Source organism: Chiloscyllium plagiosum, chromosome 45 (assembly GCF_004010195.1).
Source record: "Chiloscyllium plagiosum isolate BGI_BamShark_2017 chromosome 45, ASM401019v2, whole genome shotgun sequence".
Taxonomy (NCBI): domain Eukaryota; kingdom Metazoa; phylum Chordata; class Chondrichthyes; order Orectolobiformes; family Hemiscylliidae; genus Chiloscyllium; species Chiloscyllium plagiosum.
Genome location: NC_057754.1, coordinates 6,921,413 through 6,943,023, shown reverse-complemented (window position 1 = coordinate 6,943,023; position 21,611 = coordinate 6,921,413). Strand labels below are relative to the sequence as shown.

Sequence of the window (21,611 nt, the reverse complement as noted above, 5' to 3'; positions counted from 1 at the left end):
TGTGGGCACTAACAGATCCTTGTGTCAGGGGGTGTGGGCACTAACTGATCCCTCGTGTCAGGGTGTGTGGGCACTAACAGATTCCTCATGTCAGGGGATGTGGACAGTAACAGATCCCTCGTGTCGGGGGGGTGCGGGCACTAATAGATCCCTCGTGACATGGGGTGTGGGCACTAACAGAGCCTCATGTCTGGGGGTGCGGGCACTAACAGATCCTTGTGTCAGGGGATGTGGGCACTAACAGATCCTCGTGTCGAAGGTGCGGGCACTAACAGATCCTGGTGTCTGGGGGTGTGGGCACAACAGATCCTCGTGTCAGGGGATCCGGGGATGCGGAGTGAGGGGACATGGGGGAATGAAGGTGGTGTGAGGGGGATAGGGGGGGGGGTTGTGAGGCAATCTGGGTGGCATGAGGGGACATGGAGGGCTTTGGAAGAGGGGGGTATATGGAGGAGGTGGGGATATGGAGAGTGGAGGAGTCATACAGAGGAGGTTGGGGATGTGGAGGAAAGATACCGTGTAGATATGCACTAAGCAGCCCCATTACGAGAAGGACTTTTGGAATACTGCATTCGATCCTGTTGGAGTTAGACCGAAAGGACTGATTCTGTGCTGCATGTCTCTATGACTCCGTGGTGAGGGGACACAAGGCAGGGATGGGAAGAGGAGCACTGATGTGTTTTGGAACACCCTGATGACATAACTCCTTAAAAAAAAAAAAGGACCCCACCTTGTGGGATATGGGGGAGCGAGAGGCGTGGTTTGCAGACAACAGTACTACCATGAGACTGACCTTCAAGGTGAGGGGTAAAACAGGATAACGAGCGAGAGCTGAGGCTAGAGGGGTCTGCAGACGATAGAATAGTCTGAAGGTGAGGAAGCACACTGACAGGGGACCTGGTACTGGGCCATGTGGATCTGCATGTGGCGATGTCGCTATTGTGAGGGGTAACTGGCCCAATAGAAGGGGGTACTGGGGGGAAAGCGGTGACACCCCTGTTGGTACAGGTGAAGGAGTAATACTCACTGTGGGGAAGTGTGATAGGTATGGTGACAGGGGAAGCGAGGTGAAACAGACATTGAGTATAAATTCTGAAGCTGGATGGGAGGGCAGAGCTGGTTGGGTGATGGATTTTGGAGGCGATGGATGAATGTGGGTGCTATAGCATTGAGATTGGGGGATGGGAAGAGGGCAATGAGTAAAGGCTGGAGAACGTTGCGTATTATGGGCCTGATATATGTCAGTGGGACCTCTGCACAGACACAGTAGTGCCAAGTAATGAGACATAGAAACTGGGGCCTAGACACGAGCAATGTGCAGTGGAACCTGCATTCAGGGACCTTGAGTTACCACGAACATAAGCAATGATGCCACCGTAAGTCACAGAAGAATTGGGGTGAAGAATACTTCTCCTCCTTTTGGGTAACAGGCCTGTCACTTATGTCACATCGGTGTACAGCACTGATGGTGACAGGGCTGTCTGTGTATTACACTGGCGATTAAATTTGTGCCACTCAAATGCCAGGCAATGGCCATCTCCAATAAAATGCAATCTAACCGCCACCCCTTGATGTTCAAGGGGTTACCATTGACCAGAAACAGAAGTGGATTTGCCACATAAACACAACAGCTACAAGAGCAGGTCAGAGGCTAGGGATATTGCGGTGGATAACTCCCTTCCTGTCTCCCCAAAACTGATCTGCATCAGGCACAGGGCAGGCGTGTGAGGGAATGTTCCCCACTTACCTGGGTGGGTTCAGCCCCAACAACACTCGAGAGGCTCAGCACCATCCAGGGCAAAGCAGCCCCAACTGATTGGCGCCACATCCCCAAACAGCTATTCCCTCCACCACTAACATTCTGTAACTATCTGCAAGACGCACTGTAGAAATTCACCAGGGTTCCTTAAATAGCATCTTCCAAGCTCTTGGCCACTTCCATCAAGAAGGACAAGAGCAGCAGATACATGGGAACACCACTCTCCTGCAAATTCCTTCCCACGCTCCACACCATTCTGATTTGGAAATATATATTCCATCAGTGTCACTGGGTCAAAATCCTCAGGACACTGTGGGTGTACCTCCAGCACATTGACTGCAATGGTTCAAGAAGGCAGCTTATCACCACCTCCTTTAAAGGAAGCTAGGGATGGGCAGTAAATACTGGCCAGCCAGCAATGCCGAGGTCCCGTGAGTGAGTAAAAAAAAAATACTGGTGTGGACACGGCTAACATGGTGTGTACTACTAGGGTCCAGAACTGTTGGGGGCTGGGCTTTGATCCTTTACGGTAACCATCTGATTTGTTTCCAAAAGCCTTTGATTTACACAAGACATGGGTGAATGTGTCTCCCCATGGATAAGGTGAGAGGTGAGGATATTAGATTGGAATGAGGATGCCTTTTCACAGAGTAACAGAGCACTGATTTGCCTGTGGCTAACTCTGGTTTCATACAGTCTCTCTCAGGCAGTTTTCCCGAGCTGTTTTAGATCTGCGAGGTGTCTTGGCTCTAACCCCCTGAGGGTTGTCTTCCAAATATAGCCCTGTAATCATATGCCCTCTCCCACTAATCAACAAGGTCACAGGGTCAGCCTTGGAACTGCACACCCATCCCTCTTGGAGTACATCACCCACCCTCTGCTTGTTGCAATTACATGTCGTTTCAGTCTGTGTGTAAGGTGCCCACAGACCTCCATCATCACATGCACCAAGCAGTGCTCAGACTATGGCACACTATCCCTCATTAAGTGCAATACTAGTTCCCTTTATCATTTCTTTGACATAAGATCCATTTGAGTTTCCACTGGCTGTTTGTTCAGGGTTAATGAGCCACAGTGGGCAGTTACAGTACAGAGAAGCTGTGGGCTCTTTGAATGGCAGTGTAGGCTTTAAGGGCTGAATGGCCTCCTCCTGTGCCATAAGCGACGTGCTGTTGAAGCAAGAGGCCTGCAAAGTTCTGTTGCCTTGCCTCAGCACAAGTTGGCCTGTGCTCCGTCTCATCCCAGTCTAGCCTGCTGACTCAGATGCTGTCTGATCAGCAATCACCATCTGATTAGAATAAGTGATTTCGCATCCTTCTCTGCAACATTACACAGCCCAGTCCACAGTAAATCCACACACGATGATTTGTCATCAATCTGGGGTGACAGACCGTGAAACAAAATCTACAGATACTGTCCTCCCTTTCTCGCTATGCTGCTTCTCCTGAAGGTTATTCAAGGAGACATTAGACACAAAGCAATTGTTTAAGCAGATTTGGACAAGGCAGAATGATGCTTAGTGAATTTTGTTAGTGTGTGTGTGTCTCTGCGTGTGTGTCTGTCTCTCTCTCCCTCTCTGTGTGTCTCTCTCCCTCTCTGTGTGTCTCTCTCTCTCTGTGTGTGTCTCTCTCTCTCTCTGTGTCCCTCTCTCTCTCTGTGTGTCTCTCTCTCTCTCTCTGTTGGAATGTCTGTCGGTATTTCTCTTGCTCCAGGGTGACCTTGTCAGCATTTCACTTGCTTTGTCTGGTGGGTGTCAGTATTTAAGTCTGTCCTCAGGGAGTGTGTGAATAGTGCACTTCCTCACAATAGTGAGTGAATCGGTATTTCTGTGTGGTGTGTGACTGTAGGACAATTTCAAAATATGCAGATACTAAACCTGGAAGAATTATAATGTTTGTGATGGACAGTGTGGAACTCCAACAGGACAGTGACACATTGGTGTAGTTTTCAGGTTTATGGCAGATGAGGATTAATGCAGAGCAGTGTGAGGTGATGCACTTCGGTAGGAAGGACATTGAAATACAGTATAAAACAGGCTGTAAGGTTAGCAGTGGTGGACTCTCCCTCTTTATGGGCATTTAGGCGGGCATTGGATAGGTATATGGAGGATAGTGGGTTAGTATAGGTTAGGTGGGCTTGGATCGGCGCAACATCGAGGGCCAAAGGGCCTGTACTGCGCTGTATTCTTCTATGTTCTATGTTCTATGTTCTCTGTCCCCTCTCTCTCTGCCCCCCTCTCTCTGCCCCCCTCTCTCTGCCCCCTCTCTCTGTCCCTCTCTCCCTGCCCCTCTCACTCTGTACCCCTCTGTCTGCCCCTATCCTTCTCTGCTCCACTCGCTCTGACCCACCCTCTCTCTGTCCCTCTCTCTCTCTGTCCCCCTCTCTCTCTGTCTCCCTCTCTCTCTGTCCCCCTCTCTCTCTGTCCCGCTGCTGTTTTGCCTGACAATGAGGTGGATTGAATGTCTCCTTTCCCTTCCCCCAGCTCCTCTTTTTGCTAACACCATTTCCTTGAGTTAAGGTCTTTGCAGGTGTCTGTACTGTGTCTCCGATATTAGTGGCCAAGCCCCTGTTGAGACTCCTATCTTAAGGAGCCTGAAAAGGGCCCTCTAACTGCCAAAGAAGAACTGAGCACCTTTCCTCGGCTTATCTGGGCTTTATCAATAAAGAAGTGCTTCAGTGGTGCATACTGGCAACGTCCCGGTGTGCTTCACGAAAGGCAGACTCCAGATCGATGTGGATGACGTTTGCTGGCTATGTAGCATTCTCGGTTCTAGCAGCAAGACTGAGCTCAAACTGTGGAGTGGCTGGTTTAGATTTTTGGTTAATTAAACCGTGAAGTGTGTCTCCAATCTTTCTCAGTATCGTGCAAAATGAGTTGGGTAATACTTGTCTCACCCTTTGACCTTCAGCTGCGTTTTGAGAGGGGCTATTTTTACTGTGGATGCTCTGTGAGAGAGGAGCTACTGTTTCCTTCCCCAGGCCTCTCTCTGCAAAGCCTGGCACAGTAGTGGGAGGCTGTATGTCAACGAGGGGTATGGCTCAGATGGCGAGCAAGTCGCTGATTCGGGCCACTCCTGTCAGTGATTCCCATCTCCATTTCCCCAGTGTTCCAGGAGTGAGGGAACAGGATGGCAAGAATCCCTGTGCATTGAACTGATTGACCCTTTGAGTTGAGTTGGCGCTGTGCAGCTATGAAGAGTCTTAGAGCACGGAAACAGACTCTTTGGTGCAACTCCTCTGCACTGACCTGACGTCCCAATCTGATCTTGTTCTGTTTTCCCAGATCCCTCTTAAACCCCTCCCATTCATCCAGGTGCCTTTTAAATGTTGTCAAAGTACCAGCCTCAGCTTCATCTGGCAGCACGTTCCATATACATACCTCTGCGTAAAAACGTTACCCCTCAGGTCCCTTTTAAATCTTTCCCCATCACCCTAAACCTATGCCCTGTGGTTTTGGACAACTCCATCCTTGGAAAAAGACCTTGTTTATTCACCCTATCTGTGCCCTTCATGATTTTATAAACCTTTATGAGGTTGTTCCTTTGTCTCTGGTGCTGTAGGGGATAAGCAGTCCTAGTCTTTCTAGCTGTTTATAACTCAAACCCTCTAATCTCAGTAACATTGTTGTAAATCGTTTGGCTATTCCACCTATCCATGGTGACCAAATGTCTGAAAACAAACCTTCCAGCTCAGTGAGCTAACTTACGTACAAGTCATCAACCTGAGCCACAAATCTTCTTGAAGATTGCTAATTTCATAAATGTCTTATCAGGTCACTCCTAGCTCATGTGTTCTAGGGAGCAGAGAAGGTGGGGGTTCCTGATAGAGTAGGAGATTGAGGGGCATAGACAGGATAATTAAAAAGTGGCTGTACCCCTTAGTCAAAGGGTCACTAATAAGGCAGCATGACTTTATGGTGAAAGGCAAGCGGTTTAGAGGGGATATGAGCACACTTGTCTCACCCAGAGAGTGGTGGGAATCTGGAATGTGCTTCCTGGGATGGCAGTTCGGGCAGGAAACCTTTCACTTTCTCAAGAAGTCCTTGGAGAAACATTTGAAGAGTCATAACATTCAAGGCTGTGGGCGCAGTGCAGGGAGGTGGGACTAGTGTAGATTAGTAGCAGTTTCTTGTCAGTGCAGTCCCACTGGGCATTGGACGCAAGTCCAGCATTTGTTATCCATCCCTAACTGCGACCCCCCCCCCTTTCCCAAGTTAATTACCAAAATAAATAAGACATGATAATCTGCAACTCGAATGGACAACACTGACCAAGCCTAGAATGGGAAAGCAGTGTTTCAGAATAATTACACATGCCCTTTACCCTCCCACTCTCTCACAGACTCCTAAACCCCACCCCAGACAGACACACGCACATATAAGTTTGCGGGGTGAATTTCTACTGACAGAATTACATTTTATTTTGCTCAAAAGCTGCATGAATCCATATCAGATTCTGTAAATCCGTTTTTTAGATTAGAATCAGTCTGACCATTGTGGTACAGACAGTCTCACGCAGGGCACCTCACACCTTCAATACATGATCTGGGCCGACATGACACCAATTGTTAAAGCTCACGAGAGAATGTAAGTTTAAAAAAGTTCTGCGATTTGCATATGACAGAACTGAAACCAACATGCTCATTCTAAAAGATGAGATAAACAATCAGGGTCTTTTTCAATATATAATTTCAGTTCCATCACACACTCAACTTTTGCTACAAATTCTGGGTCTTACTGTCTTATACTCCACAGCCACCTGATGAAGGAGCAGTGCTCTGAAAGCTAGTGCTTCCAAATAAACCTGTTGGACTACAACCTGATGATGTGCGATTTGTAACTTTCCATTTTAAGACTAGAATGAGGAGGAATTTTTTTTCTGGAGCTTGTCTAGGAGTTCTCTTTGCCATCAAATAGTGGAGGCAGTGTTATTGATTGATTTTATTGTCACAAGTACAGTGAAAAGCAGGTCCTAGGCACATCCTGGTAAGGAAGCAGATGCAGATCAAAATACTCAGGCAGAGGCATACAGGTTACAACGTCAGTAAGATCAGCATAAATTGAGGCTGGAGGGTCCACTCATCAGGTGCTAATAACAGCCGGGAAGAAGCTGTTCCTGAGCCCGCTGGTGCCAGTTCAGGATCCTGTATCTTCTACCTGACAGAAGAGGTTGGAGGAGATCGTTACTGCAGTGCTATGGGTCTATGATGTTGGCAGCCTTTCTGCGGAGGACAGCCGTGTAATTGGGAGGAAGATTGGCTTCTCTCGTGGTCAATATATTCAAGGCCAAATTAAGACCGAAGTTTGATTGAAGGGTATGGGGGGGACAGTCAGGAGGAAAGTGAAGTCTCAACCCTAGTTGGATTGGCCATGGTCTTTTTGAACCTTTATAGGGCTGAATGGCCTGCTCTTATTTCTGAGTCCAAAATGGCAGTCTTCTGTTTTTGTTCAATTGGGGGCATTCCTGGCCGGTCAGAAATTGTCCCTAACTGCTGTTAAGAAGACGGTCTTGAACTGTTGCAGTTCATGTGCTGCAGGTCGACCCACACTTGATTTATCGTTGCCACATCTTTATTGGTCAGAGTATTGAGTACAGGAGTTGGGAGGTCGTGGTGCAGCTGTACAGGACATTGGTTAGGCCACTGTTGGAATATTGCGTGCAATTCTGGTCTCCTTCCTATCGGAACAATGTTGTGAAACCTGAAAGGGTTCAGAAAAGATTTACAAGGATGTTGCCAAGTTTGGAGGGTTTAAGCTACAGGGAGAGGCTGAACAGGCTGGGGCTGTTTTCCCTGGAGCATCGGAGGCTGAGGGGTGACCTGACAGAGGTTTATAAAATGTTGAGGCGCACGGATGGAATAAATAGACAAGGTCTTTTCCCTGGAGTGGGGGAGTCCAGAACTAGAGGCATAGGTTTAGGGTGAGAGAAGAAGGATATAAAAGAGACATAGCTGGTCAGCATGGACAAGGTGGACCGAAGGGTCTGTTTCCATGCTGTATATCTCTATGACTATGCCTCTGTGTGCCAAGATACAGTTAAGTATTTTGCGTGCTGTTCAGGCAGATCATACCACACGAAGTGCGTCAGGGGTAGCAGAACAGTGTGTTACAGCAGCAGAGAAGGTGCAGAAAGAGAGATCAGGCTTAACATCAGAGAGATCTGTTCAAAAGTCTGATAACAGTGGGGAAGAAGCTGTCCTTATGCGTGTATTCAAACTTGTATACCTTCTATCGGACAGAAGAGAGTATAACGGGAGAGGTCTTTGATTATGTTGGTTGCTTTCTCGAGGCAGCGGGATGTTTCAGATTTTAACCCAATGATTAAAGGATAGCTATTAGGCAGCATCCTGGGGACAAAGCTCCCAACCACTGCAGTTCTTCCAATAGTAGCTGGGGAACTTTCCCGTCCACCTGAGAAGGCCGGTAGGTTTGTTTTAACAACTCATCCAGAAGACAGCCCTTCTGATAGTGCCGAACCTTTCAACCTACTTGAACAGGGGTGTAATTGTTTGTAATTCTCTAATGCTGTCGTACCACTCCTGAATCTAATACTGTACAATTCTGGCCGATGACCCTGCAATGGCCACTCTCACTTCCTTTAGTATCCATCTGCTCCAGGTACTTCATCAGCTTGAAATACCACCAGCTTCTTCAATAGCTCCTCCACATTAATTCCCAATCCTTTTCCTGACTGAGCTTCCCCCTGTATCTCCGTGGCCTGGCTAACATCTGCTTTCTTGTTAAATACAGATAGGAAGAATGCACCTTACCCCTCTAAGATCACAGTCTGGCCCTTGTAATGATACAGCAGCATAATGGTATTGTAACCTAGGACCTGACTAACGCTGTGGAGATTTAATTTCAAATCCCACCTTGGCAGCTGGAGGATTTTAAATTTGATTTAATGAATAAATCTATTTTTGGATTACAAAATTGGCTTGATGGTAGGAGCCAGAGGCTGGTGATAGACAGTTGTTCAGGCTGAAGGCTTGTGACCAGTAGTGTGCCGCAGTGTTCAGTGCTGGGTCCACTGGTATTTGTCATTTATTTCAACAATTTGGGTGAGCATATAGAAGGCATGGTTAGTAGCTTTGCACATGATGACACCAAAATTGCTGGTATAGTGGACAATGAAGAAGGTTATCTCTCAGTACAGTGGGATCTTGATCAACTCAGTGGGCCGAGGACTGGCAGTTTAACTTGGATAAATATGAGGTGTTGCATTTTAGCAAGGCAAACCAGGGCAGGACTTACACTGTGAATAGTAGAGCCCTGGGCAGTGTTGTTGAACAGAGAGGGGGTGCAGGTACTTAACTCCTTCAAAGTGGTATCACAGGTAGACAGGGTGGTGAAGAAGGCGTTTAGCGTACTTACCTTCATTGATCAGATCGTTGTGTACAGGAGTTGGGGCATCATGTTGCAGCTGTACAAGATATTGGTAAGGTCACATTTGGAGTACTACATACAATCCTGATCATCCTAGAAATATGACCGATGTTATCAAAGGGTGCAAAGAAAGATTTACAAGGACCTTACCAAGACTGGAGGGTTTGAGATATAAGGAGAGGCTGGATAGGCTGCGGGTACTTTCCCTGGAGCATGAGAGGCTGAGGGGTGTTCTCCTAGAGGTTTATAAATTCATGAGAGACCTAGAGGAGGTGAATAGTCTTTTCCCAGGGTAGGGGAGTCCAAAACTGGAGGGCATAGACTTGAGGTGAGAGGGGTAAGGTTTGAAAGGGTCTGGGGTAACTTTTTTTTTTTACAGAGGGTGGTGCATATCTGAAATGATCTGCCTGAGGAAGTGGGAGAGGTTTGTATAATTGCAACATTTTAAAAACCCATTTGGGACAGGTACGTGAATAGGAAAGCTTTAGAGGGATATGTGGGCCAAATGCACGCAAATGGGACTAGTTCACTTTAGGAAACCTGGTCAGTATTGATGAGTTGGGCTGAAGGGTCTGTTTCCGTGCTGTATGACTGTATTCCTTTACTACTCCTTTGCTGACCTGTTTCTTATTGATCTGTCTTCAGAAGTGTGGGTGGATGGATTTCAAACCATGCAGGAAACCTCAGTAGTTTTCAACTTGTCCCCTGAATCCTTTCTGCTCTTTGTGTATTGGAATGTCAGCAGTGTAAATCTATAAAAATCATTTACAAGACTTCAGGAGGAGGGAATTTCCCACAGCTAAAATTCAGTAGCAAACATCAACACTGCTGATGTGACCAAAGGTCTACTCCTATTGGTACCTGTGTTCACTGACTTGCATTACCGCCCAGTCTTCAGATTCCTACATTTGTAAATTCTCATTTGATTTCAGTTTCCTTTCCAAAGTCTCCTGACCCTTCAAGTACTCAAGGTCTCTGCATTCCTCCAGGTTTGGCGTCTAGATTAGAATGGTGCTGGAAAAGCGCAGCAGGTCAGGCAGCATTCGAGGCAAAAGCCCTTCATCAGGAATGAATGGCGTCTTGCCCATCTCTGATGTTAATCATTGGTGGTGACTGTGCCTGAGGTGCTAAGTTCTGGAATTCCCTCCTTAGCCCTTCTCTGCCACTCAGTCACTCACTCTGTCCCTCCTCCTTGGATGGCTTCAGGATTGAATTTAGTTTGGTAGCACTGCCGTAAGGTACCTTGTGTTTTTTCCCAATGTCCATATGTGATTTGAGTGCAAGTTGTTGTTAACCAAGGTGTGGGGCTTGAACCTTTAAACTTTGTAACAGTGGGGCTGCTACCAGCCCAAGGCTGACCCCTAGCTGGAATGGGTGAGGTAGTTATGATGTGGATTGTTCACAATCTGACTCAAGGGTGGATTGGGCTTGAGGGACTGAATAACTTCCTTCCTTTCCAAGGATTGGTGACCTTCATGGCTTATGCTATGGTTATTCTCAACAAGTTGTAACTGTGAACCTTGTGGCTCCAAAGTCCATACAGAGCAAAGCCTCTTCAGGAAAGATGTACAGTTGCCATCTTTGTCATATCTTCTCCCAGTCAGTTCTTGAACAAGGTCCTTTTTGAGTATTTCCATTGCTGTCTCCTGCATTTTGATTAATTCTTACAAGTGGCCGCCTAAGGCCACTGTACTTGGAGGACTCTGCAGGAAGGCAAGAGTACAGACCTGTGGAGTTCCATTGAGATCAGGGTGTAACGTGGGAGGTGGTGGAGGACAGTGTTGTTATATGAGACAATTGGCATCTGAAAAGATTAACAACATCAGGAGATAAGCCCCACCTACAGGATGAAAGGGATTGTTCCTGGGAGGAGTTCATCAGCGTCTAGTGTCTAACCCATATGTTCCTGTTGTTCTAGTGCTAAATGCTAAGTAGTGTGTACCTGTTGAAGGGCTCCGGCCTGAAACGTCGATTTTCCTGCTCCTCGGATGTTGCCTGAACCTGCTGTGCTTTTCCAGCATCACTCTCTCTCGACTCTGATCTCCAGCATCTGCAGTCCTCACTGTCTCCCTAGTGTGTACCTATTGTTAAGTTGAACACAATCATCATGTCTCAGTTGTAATGTAACTGCTGTCCACTGTTAATCAAGATTGAGCCTCTCTTCTGTTGAAGACTTTTTGTGGCCATCCCTCCCCACTCAGTGCCAGTAGTTTAGCCCAGTCCCAATAAGGAGGGTTGGTGGCAGCAAATCTACGCAAGTCAATCCCACATGGGTTTGTCAGGCCTTTTCATTGGTGAAAGCAGTGAGCGCTTTAATATGCTGGCAGCGCTAGCATTAATGTTATAATTGGGTGGAGTTTCCCGAGTGTGTTGGAACCAGTTGTCAGAACAAAGACAGTTTCCCATTCTGTGGCACCTTTTTATAACTGTCGCAGGTCCTAGTGGTTTACAGCCAATAAAGTACTTTTAAGTTGTAACGTCAGAAGCATAGCAATCAATTTGCACACATCAAACTCTCACAAGCAGTAATATTGGGTGACTGAAAACATGGCAGAACTTCCCTTCTCGTCATTACAGTACAGGAGGAGGCCATTTGGTCCATTGAGTCCATGCTGTCCCTGTAGAGCAATCCAGTCAGTGCTATAAATACCTGCTCTGTCCCTGTGGCCAGGGGAATTTAGTTCCCTCCAATGCCCTTCTGATTCTCTTTTGAAATCACTCATTGTCCCTGAGCAATAAGAAGGCAGAACTCACTACACGTGTACAGTGAGTTCTGCCTCCCTATTGCTCAGTGTGTGTGTTTTTTTTAAAAAAACAAAGTTCTTCCTCTCATTTGCCCAAAACCCTAATCCTCTGCGCCCTCGTGCCACCAGCCAATGGGACCAACTTTTCTCTCCCAACCTTGTCCAAACTTGTCATCATTGAATCCCTCCATCTCCAGGGAGAGCAACCCCATTTTCTTCAACCTCGCCTTGTTGCTAGAGTCCCTCATTGCTGAGACTCTTCTGTCACTCTCCCTCCACCTCCTCTCCAGGACCCTCCTGACCTTTCAAAGGAATGGCAATCCTGAACTCCAGTAACTTCTTTAGCAGAACAGTGGGTAGGTATGGCATAATTCACCCCCCCCCCCCCCAAAGGGCAACATCTGAAAGCCCACTCCAACGTGCTTGGCCTTCCTGTGGATAAATTGAGTTTGCTGTTTAACTGATAGATGGTTGGCGTTCACCTGGATGCAGGTGGGACCGCAGCTGATGTTAAAAATGGTGCTCTCGCTGTCATTCCTGAGACAGTGATCTGACAGGGTCAGGCCCCAGCTTGTTGCTGCTTTCCACCCTCCAAAGGGACTGGACTCCTTGGGACTGATGAAGCCACACTTTGACTCCTGAATTAGCCTTGCTGACCTTGTAGTCACCTCCCCCTTCCATAAGGTTTGGGTGTTGTCCGAGTGGAATGCCGAAACCATGAAAGTACAAGCAGTTCTCCAGCATACTGGCCTGCTGACAGATTGTCTTGTCTTCTGTAAGCTGAAATAATGGGGGTTGGATAATAGATATAGATTTTTATTTCCCATGACGATCTTGTGAAAAGCAGCTCATCCTTGAGTTTCCATCTTATGAGAGTGTCTTCTGGATCTGTTGCCAGATCTGCATTTCTGATAAAGACAAGGCAGGTGATAAGTCCTTCAGCATGCTTGCTTTTTCCTCCTGCCCTTGGAATCGCCAGTTTAATACTATGCACCACATTACGCCTCCCTTACCAATCTGGGATGTGATCTCAATGAGAATCTGTTACACTCAGTCAGTGAGAGATACTAGTCAGTGCACAGGTACCTCCGAGAGAGAGGGGGGAGGCTATAAGAGAGAGCAGTCCGTACATGCACGTCTCCCTGAACAAGAACAAACCTGAAAAATACTAGACTGTGTGCAGATAAGAGGCAGGACAAAGAGATACCAATCAGTCCCTTGTGCACTGAGTGGTCCCAGTTGGTGCACAGATAACACAATGAGAGGGGACTGAGTCAGTGTACAGATATTTCCCTGAGAGAGAGGACTGAGAGATACAAGTCAGTGTACAGTTACCACCCTGAAGGAGAGGAATCTGAGGTTATCTCAGACCATCTCTCTCTCTTTCAGGATGACGTCTATGCGGTTTCACCCAGTCTCTTCTCACTCTCACTCAGATCTCATTGTCTCTGTCCAGTTGAGAGCTTCCTGATGATATGATTCAATGGGATCAATGGGGAAAGACTATTTCCTGTTGTGGGGAGGGGGACCAATCCAGACAAGGAGAAACTTCTTCAGCCAGAGAGCGGTGAATCTACAGAATTCACTGTCATAGAAGGCTGTGGAGGCCAGATCATTGATGATATTTAAGACTGAGATAGATGGGTTCTTGATTGTCAAGGGTTGAGAAACTTATCAGCCATGATTGGATGGTGGAGCAGGCTCGATGGGCCGAATGGCCTAGTTACTGCTCCTATGTCTTATGGTAGTATCAAGGTGAGGGACCGGGGTGGGGGGGGGTTGGGTTGGCGACCGGGTACGTGTGGGTGGCAGAACCTTAAAATGGCAACCAGGCTGTTCAGGGGGGTGTGAGGAAACCCTTCCTCTCAAAGTGAGGTAGAAATCTGGAAGTCTTCCACCTTCTGCTGCCCCCACCCCCCCAAAAACTGTTCAGATTGCAAGATCAATTTAATAAAAAACAAGGTCTGACATTAATAAAATTGTTTGGGTAAGCTTTATGAAAAGTGGAATAGTTGTGGATCAGCTGTGATCTGACACTGTCACGGGACAGCATTAAGGAGCTGAATGGCCTCCTACTGCTTCTAAAATGGGGCTTACTGTTGCAAGTGATGCATTTTGGAAGGTCTAACGCAGGAGGGAAGTATGTAATAAATTGCAGAACCCTTACTAGCGTCAACATACAGGGGGATCTAGGCATACAGGCCCATAGTTCCCTGAAAGTGACAACACAAGGGGATAAGGTATTCAAGAAGGTTTACAGTAATCTTGCCTACATCAGTTGTGGGATAGTGTAAAAAAATTGGCAAGTTGCATTATGGCTGTATAGAACTTTGGTCAGGCCACATTTGGAATATTGTGTACAGTTCTGGTCGCCACACTAGTAGAAGGATGTGGAGGCTTTGGAGAGGGTTCAGAAATGGTTTCCCAGGAAGCTGCCTGGTTTGGAGGGTATTAACAACGAGGAGATATTGGCTAAACTTGGTTTGTTTTTGTTTGAATGTCAAAGGATTAAGGATGATCTGATAGAAGTTAACAAAATTGAGAGCCACAGGTAGAATGGGTCTTTTTCCCAGCTTAGAAATGTCAATTACCTTTAAGATAAAAGGGGCAAGTCTCTTTTTTTTTTACACACAGAGGGTGGTAAGTGCCTGGAATGTGTTACCCAGAGGAGGTGATGGGGGTAGATACAGTAGCAACGGTTAGGAGATATCTTGCCAGCCAAATGAACAGGCAGGGAATAAAGAGATCTGGGCTGTGGAGAGGTGAAAGATTTTTAGTTTAGAAAGATATCATGTTAGTGCAGTCTTGGTGGACTGAGGTGCCTGTTTCTATGCTGACCTGTTGTTTGGTCTTTTAAGATGGCCCTTAAAATTGACTACTTCTTTGAACTTTTCATTGCTTGTCTCTAATATCTCCTTGCGCTGGTGAAACGTTGCCTGAAAACGTGCTATACAGGTCACCCTGCATACGCAGGCCACCAAAGACCTGTCAGCACTTGCTTGCTCAGCATCTCCTGCTGATCATCAAGCTCCCTCTCCAAATCTCCATCCCCACCAACCTACGAAATATCCCCCGATTCCCCCTACATCTCCCACCTCTGTGAAAACCCATCCAAGCCCACAGGCTCACCACTGTCTGGGTGAGGAGACTTCTCTTCATCCCAGTCCTAAGTGGTGTAGCCCATAATCCTTCGAGTGTGACTCCCGGTTCTGTATTGCCAAGCCGTTGGGAGAAATAAACTCTCTGGGCTGTAGGAATAGAGCAGCATTGCTGGGCTGACGGGCGTGGGCTTGGATCTGAAATCTTCAGAGGTTTACTCAGTGAAATGCCAAAGTCTTTTTTTTTGTCTCCCTCCTAAGTGCTTTTCCCCGATGACTGTCTGACTGAGCATTTGAACTGCAATGCTCTTTTCCACCACAAAGCTAATTTGCTGGTTTGTAGGCCGAGCACACTGGGGTGGCCGAAATTATTGGAGGTTCGGCCGTGCTGCGCACTCAGTCCTCCAGATCGTTAACACATCAGCAGCATCCACACTGAGGCTTGCCAGACAGGTGCTGTATCCCGAATCAAAAAACCATCAAACCCACCAGTTGTTTGGCTCTCTGAGCATGTGAATTATTACATCATGTGTAAAGCTTCAAGGCATTACAGTGTGAGGGCCAGATGGAAAGTTTCCACAGAAACCATGCTCAATAAACTGCACTACACTAGCCCCACGGACAACTTGCACTCAACATTATAAATTCAATGCAATTCATCCTACATGTAGTATGCTAAGCACCACTAGGAAAAATGACAGGAAATATTCTCTGGCATTCTGTTCCTGGATTTCTTGTACCGGTCTGTCGCTGTATAACACTGGGGTACAGCACTGGTGGGGACAGGTCTGTCGCTATATAACACTGGGGTACAGTACGGGTGGGGACAGGTCTGTCACTGTATAACACTGGGGTGCAGTATGGGTGGGGACAGGCCTGTCACTGTATAACACTGGGGTACAGTACTGGTGGGGACAGGCCTGTCTCTGGAAAACACTGGGGTACAGTACGGGTGGGGACGGGTCTGTCACTGTATAACACTGGGGCACAGCACTGGTGGGGACAGGTCTGTCTCTGTATAACACTGGGGTACAGCACTGGTGGGGACAGGCCTGTCTCTGTATAACACTGGGGTACAGTACTGGTGGAGACGGGTCTCGCACTGTGTAACACTGGGGTACAGTACTGGTGGGGGACAGGTCTGTCACTGTATAACACTGGGATACAGTACGGGTGGGGGACAGAGCTGTCTCTGTATAACACTGGGATACAGTACGGGTGGGGGACAGGGCTGTCTCTGTATAATACTGGGGTACAGTACTGGTGGGGACAGGTCTGTCGCCGTATAACACTGGGGTACAGTACAGGCGGGGACAGGTCTGTCGCCGTATAACACTGGGGTACAGTACGGGTGGGGACAGGTCTGTCACTGTATAACACTGGGGTACAGTACTGGTGGGGACAGCTCTGACACTAAAACACTGGGATACAGTACTGGTGGGGACAGGTCTGTTACTGTATAACACGGGTACAGTACTGGTGGGGACAGGTCTGTCGCTGTATAACACTGGGGTACAGTACGGGTGGGGACAGGCCTGTTACTGTATAACACTGGGGTACAGTACTGGTGGGGACAGGTCTGTTACTGTATAACACGGGTACAGTACTGGTGGGGACAGCTCTGACACTGTATAACACTGCGGTACAGTACGGGTGGGGACAGGTCTGTCACTGTATAACACTGGGGTACAGCACTGGTGGGGACAGGCCTGTCTCTGTATAACACTGGGGTACAGCACGGGTGGGGACAGGTCTGTCTCTGTATAACACTGGGGTACAGTACGGGTGGAGACGGGTCTGGCACTGTATAACACTGGGGTACAGCACTGGTGGGGACAGGCCTGTCACTGTATAACACTCGGGTACAGTACAGGTGGGGACAGGTCTGTCCCTGTATAACACTGGGGTACAGTACTGGTGGGGACAGGTCTGTCTCTGTATTACACTGGGGTACAGTACTGGTGGGGACAGATATGTCACTGTATAACACTAGGGTACAGTACGGGTGGGGACAGGTCTGTCACTGTATAACACTGGGGCACAGTACTGGTGGGGACAGCTCTGACACTGTAAAACACTGGGGCACAGTACTGGTGGGGACGGGTCTGTCACTGTATAACACTAGGGTACAGTACGGGTGGGGACAGGTCTGTCACTGTATAACACTGGGGTACAGTACGGGTGGGGACAGGTCTGACAATGTAAAACACTGGGATACAGTACTGGTGGGGACGGGTCTGTCACTGTATAACACTGGGGTACAGTACTGGTGGGGACAGGTCTGTTACTGTATAACACCGGGGTGCAGTACGGGTGGGGACAGGTCTGACACTGTATAACACTGGGGTACAGTACGGGTGGGGACAGGTCTGTCACTGTATAACACTGGGGTACAGTACGGGTGGGGACAGATATGTCACTGTATAACACTGGGGCACAGTACGGGTGGGGACAGGTCTGACACTGTATAACACTGGGGTACAGTACGGGTGGGGACAGATATGTCACTGTATAACACTGGGGAACGGACGGGGGGGGGCCGGTATGTCACTGTAAAACACTGGCGGGTGGGGTCAGGTCTGACACTGTATAACACTGGGGTACAGTACGGGTGGGGACAGATCTGTTACTGTATAACACTGGGGTACAGTACGGGTGGGGACAGGTCTGTCGCTGTTAAACACTGGGGTACAGTGGTGGGGACAGGTCTGTTACTGTATAACACTGGGGTACAGTACAGGTGGGGACAGGTCTGTCGCTGTAAAACACTGGTACAGTACAGGTGGGGACAGGTCTGTCACTGTATAACACTGGGGTACAGTACAGGTGGGGACAGGTCTGTCGCTGTATAACACTGGGGTACAGTATGGGTGGGGACAGGTCTGTCGCTGTATAACACTGGGGTATAGTACGGGTGGGGACAGGTCTGACACTGTAAAACACTGGGATACAGTACTGGTGGGGACAGGTCTGTTACTGTATAACACTCGGGTACAGTACTGGTGGGGACGGGTCTGTCACTGTAAAACACGGGTACAGTACTGGTGGGGACAGATCTGTCACTGTATAACACTGGGGTACAGTACTGGTGGGGACAGATCTGTCACTGTATAACACTGGGGTACAGTACGGGTGGGGACAGATATGTCACTGTGTAACACGGGTACAGTACTGGTGGGGACAGGTCTGTCTCTGTATAACACTGGGGTACAGTACTGGTGGGGACAGGTCTGTCTCTATACAGTATTGAACAGCATTTACAGGTTGAGTGACTGAGGGGCTCACTCTGCCTGTGCAGCTTCCTGTTCTTCCTTCCCCCATATCTGCCTGTCTCACCAACAAGTCATGCCATTCAGCTTCAGGAATGGTATCTGTGGGTTAGCTGCATTGAAGGCTGAAGAGACCCTAGCTGCCCCCTATGATTGCAATAGGGAATTCCCTCCCCTCCCATAACCGACGCAGTATCCTGGTGTGCTGCCAGCTCAGTGTTCAGTCAGCAGGGCTGTGGAGAAAGGAGCCAAGCTGTTGGTGCAGAGACAGACCATTCAGCCTGCTCTGCCAATCGATTAGTGAATTAACACCGTCTATCTGTTTCCATTCTGTAACCTTTAATTCCCTCAAAAATCTAGCAACTTCTAGTTTGAAATTCTCACTTGACGACTCACCACGTAAACACTGGCTACAGGAGCAGGTCAGAGGCTGGGAATACTGCAGTGAGTAACTCCCCTCCTGAGTCTGCAAAGCCAGTCTACTGTCGACAAGGCGCAAGTCAGAAAGCAATACTCCCCACATGCCCCTGGATAGAGCAGCTCCAAAAACACTCTAGAAACTTGACACCATCCAGGACAAGGCAGCCCCTGTTTGATTGGCACCACACCCAGAAACACCAAATCCCTCCAACACTAACACTCTGTTACAACAGTGTGGACCATCTACAAGATGCACTGCAGGAATTCCCCAAAGATCCTTAGGCAGCACGTTCCCAACCAATGACCACTTTCATTTCTAGAAGGACATGGGAAGCAGATACCACTGGCACAACCAAGCCACTAGCCATCCTGACTTGGAAATCTATCAGCGATCCTTTCCTGTCACTGGTACAGATCTTGCCAATGGCACTGTGGTGACCCAGCAGCACATAAACTGCAATGGATCAAGGAAGCAGCTCTCCACCAGCTTCTTGAGGGCAACTGGGGATAGGCAAGAAATGTTGGCCAGCCAACGATGCCCACAAATAAATTTTTAAAAAAGTCCTTCATTGTATCACGCTTTTGTCTTTTTCACTCAAGGGTATACAAGCCTAGCCTGTGCAGCTGGTCTTTGTAAATATTTCAGTCTGATCCGGAGGATGTTCTGTCCCCATTGTTAGCATGTTTTGGTCTTCCCAGTCTTTGTTTGCCTCGGTTGCTGAAGTTATTTCTTTCTCTTCCTGCCTTCCTCTTCCACCCTGCAGCGTATTTATTACCTGTCCCTGGAGTTTTATATGGGTCGCACGCTGCAGAACACAATGGTGAACCTGGGACTCCAGAATGCCTGCGATGAAGCCATCTATCAGGTAAGAGGTGGGGAGTTAGTGAGTAACATTCTCCCCCCCCCCCCATCTCCCTCCATCCATCCGTGATGTTGCGACTTTTTTTTTAGATTACTTACAGTGTGGAAACAGGCCCTTCGGCCCAACAAGTCCACACCGACCCGCCGAAGCGCAACCCACCCTGACCCATTCCCCGACATTTACCCCTTCACCTAACAATTTAGCATGGCCAATTCACCTAACCTGCACATCTTTGGACTGTGGGAGGAAACCCACGCAGACACGGGGAGAATGTGCAAACTCCACACAGTCAGTCGCCTGAGGCGGGAATTGAACCCGGGTCTCTTGCACTGTGATGCAACAGTGCTAACCACTGTGCCACCGTTCTGCCCAACTCACCATGGCAGCATCTTCCTACATCCCTGGCTGTTTGACAGATGATTTGCGTCAAATTCTTTTCAAAACCAGACCCTGGATGTGCATCATATACCATTGTAAGATTTGGCCAACTAATTCCAATCTCTTAATTTCCCACTTGCTGTTTTTCCTCTATTGCCCTGTATGTTCTTCACATTCCATTTTAAAAGTCATGTCTGAATATGCTCCACGAGTTCCTGTGAATTCTCAATATTGTGTCCAAGTCTCCATTGTCAGTAGCAACAGGATGTTTCAACTTCCACAGCTCGCTCGCTTGCTTTCTGTCACTCGCTCACGCTCTCACTCACTTTCTCACTTGCTTTATCTCGCTCGCTTTCTCTCTCTCTCTCTCTCTCTCTCTCTCACAGGAGAGAGGGCTATTTGACCCCTCAAGCCTGCTTTACCATCCACAGCTCATCTCCTGCCTCAGCCCCATTTTCCTGCACTCTTCCCACATTCTTTGACATCTAGAGACCTGTCAACTTCTGTCTTGAACATTCTCTGTTCCTTCTGATTCATAACTAAATGGCCTCAACATATTCAGAAATGGTGTTTGCTGATTGTAGACCGGGGAAAGTTCAGAGGGAGGCATCCTTCCCTTTTGATTCCCGGAGAAGTATTGCACATCTGGGATGAGTTAGCAAAGGTTGACTGATATCACATTGAGGGGGAATCTGTTTCCAGCCAAAGTGCAGCTGAGGTAGAGAACGTCCCATCGCAGTGTACCCAGGAGAGAGAGGATGCAGCAGGGGTCCCTGTTGCTGGTCTTTTCCTACTCATCCATGGGATGTGGGCATTGCTGGCTGGGTCAGTAATTACAATCTACCCCTAATTGCCAAGAGGGCATTATGGATCACCCACATTGCTGTGGGTCTGGACTCACATGTGGGCCAGAATGGGTAAGGAGAGCAGATTATCTTCCCTAAAGAAATCCAGATAGGTGTTTGTGAGAAGTGACAGTGACTAGATGGTCACCATTAGGCCATCAGATTGGAGGGAGTTAACATCCCACCATGGCTGGGATTTGAGCCCATATCTTCAGAGTGCTGGCCTGTGCTTCTGTATCTCTCACCCAGAGCCATTACAGTGATGCCACCACCTCCCCTTCTGTACTCTAATCACCCTGTTCAGGGATGATATAACATCTTCCTCTCTGGAGCAGGCTGGTCTTGAACCCAGGCCTCAGAGGCAGGAACTTAACTGCTGCACCACAAGAGTTCTCCCATTTGCTGTTCCTTAGCAAGTGTAGCTATTTCCAGTCCCATCAGGGAGGCCTTTACAGCAAGGGTTTAGGCACCTTAATTTAGCCTAAGCTTCTCTGTCTCTCTGTCTCTGTCTCTGTCTCTGTCTCTCTGTCTCTGTCTCTCTCTCTGTCTCTGTCTCTCTCTGTCTCTGTCTCTCTCTGTCTCTGTCTCTCTCTGTCTCTGTCTCTCTCTGTCTCTGTCTCTCTCTGTCTCTGTCTCTCTCTGTCTCTGTCTCTCTCTGTCTCTGTCTCTCTCTGTCTCTGTCTCTCTCTGTCTCTGTCTCTCTCTGTCTCTGTCTCTCTCTGTCTCTGTCTCTCTCTGTCTCTGTCTCTCTCTGTCTCTGTCTCTCTCTGTCTCTGTCTCTCTCTGTCTCTGTCTCTCTCTGTCTCTGTCTCTCTCTGTCTCTGTCTCTCTCTGTCTCTGTCTCTCTCTGT

At 48.1% G+C, this 21,611-nt stretch overlaps 1 protein-coding gene across 1 annotated transcript in view; it reads left to right on the top strand.

Annotated features, from left to right (window-relative positions):
- LOC122543999 (glycogen phosphorylase, muscle form-like) overlaps nucleotides 1-21,611 on the top strand; it is a 35,031-nt gene that overhangs the window by 12,518 nt on the left and 902 nt on the right. Inside the window, exon 3 of the mRNA XM_043683008.1 lies at nucleotides 19,439-19,540. Within this exon, the coding sequence (XP_043538943.1) occupies nucleotides 19,439-19,540 (102 nt within the window). The remainder of the gene's footprint in view (nucleotides 1-19,438; nucleotides 19,541-21,611) is intronic.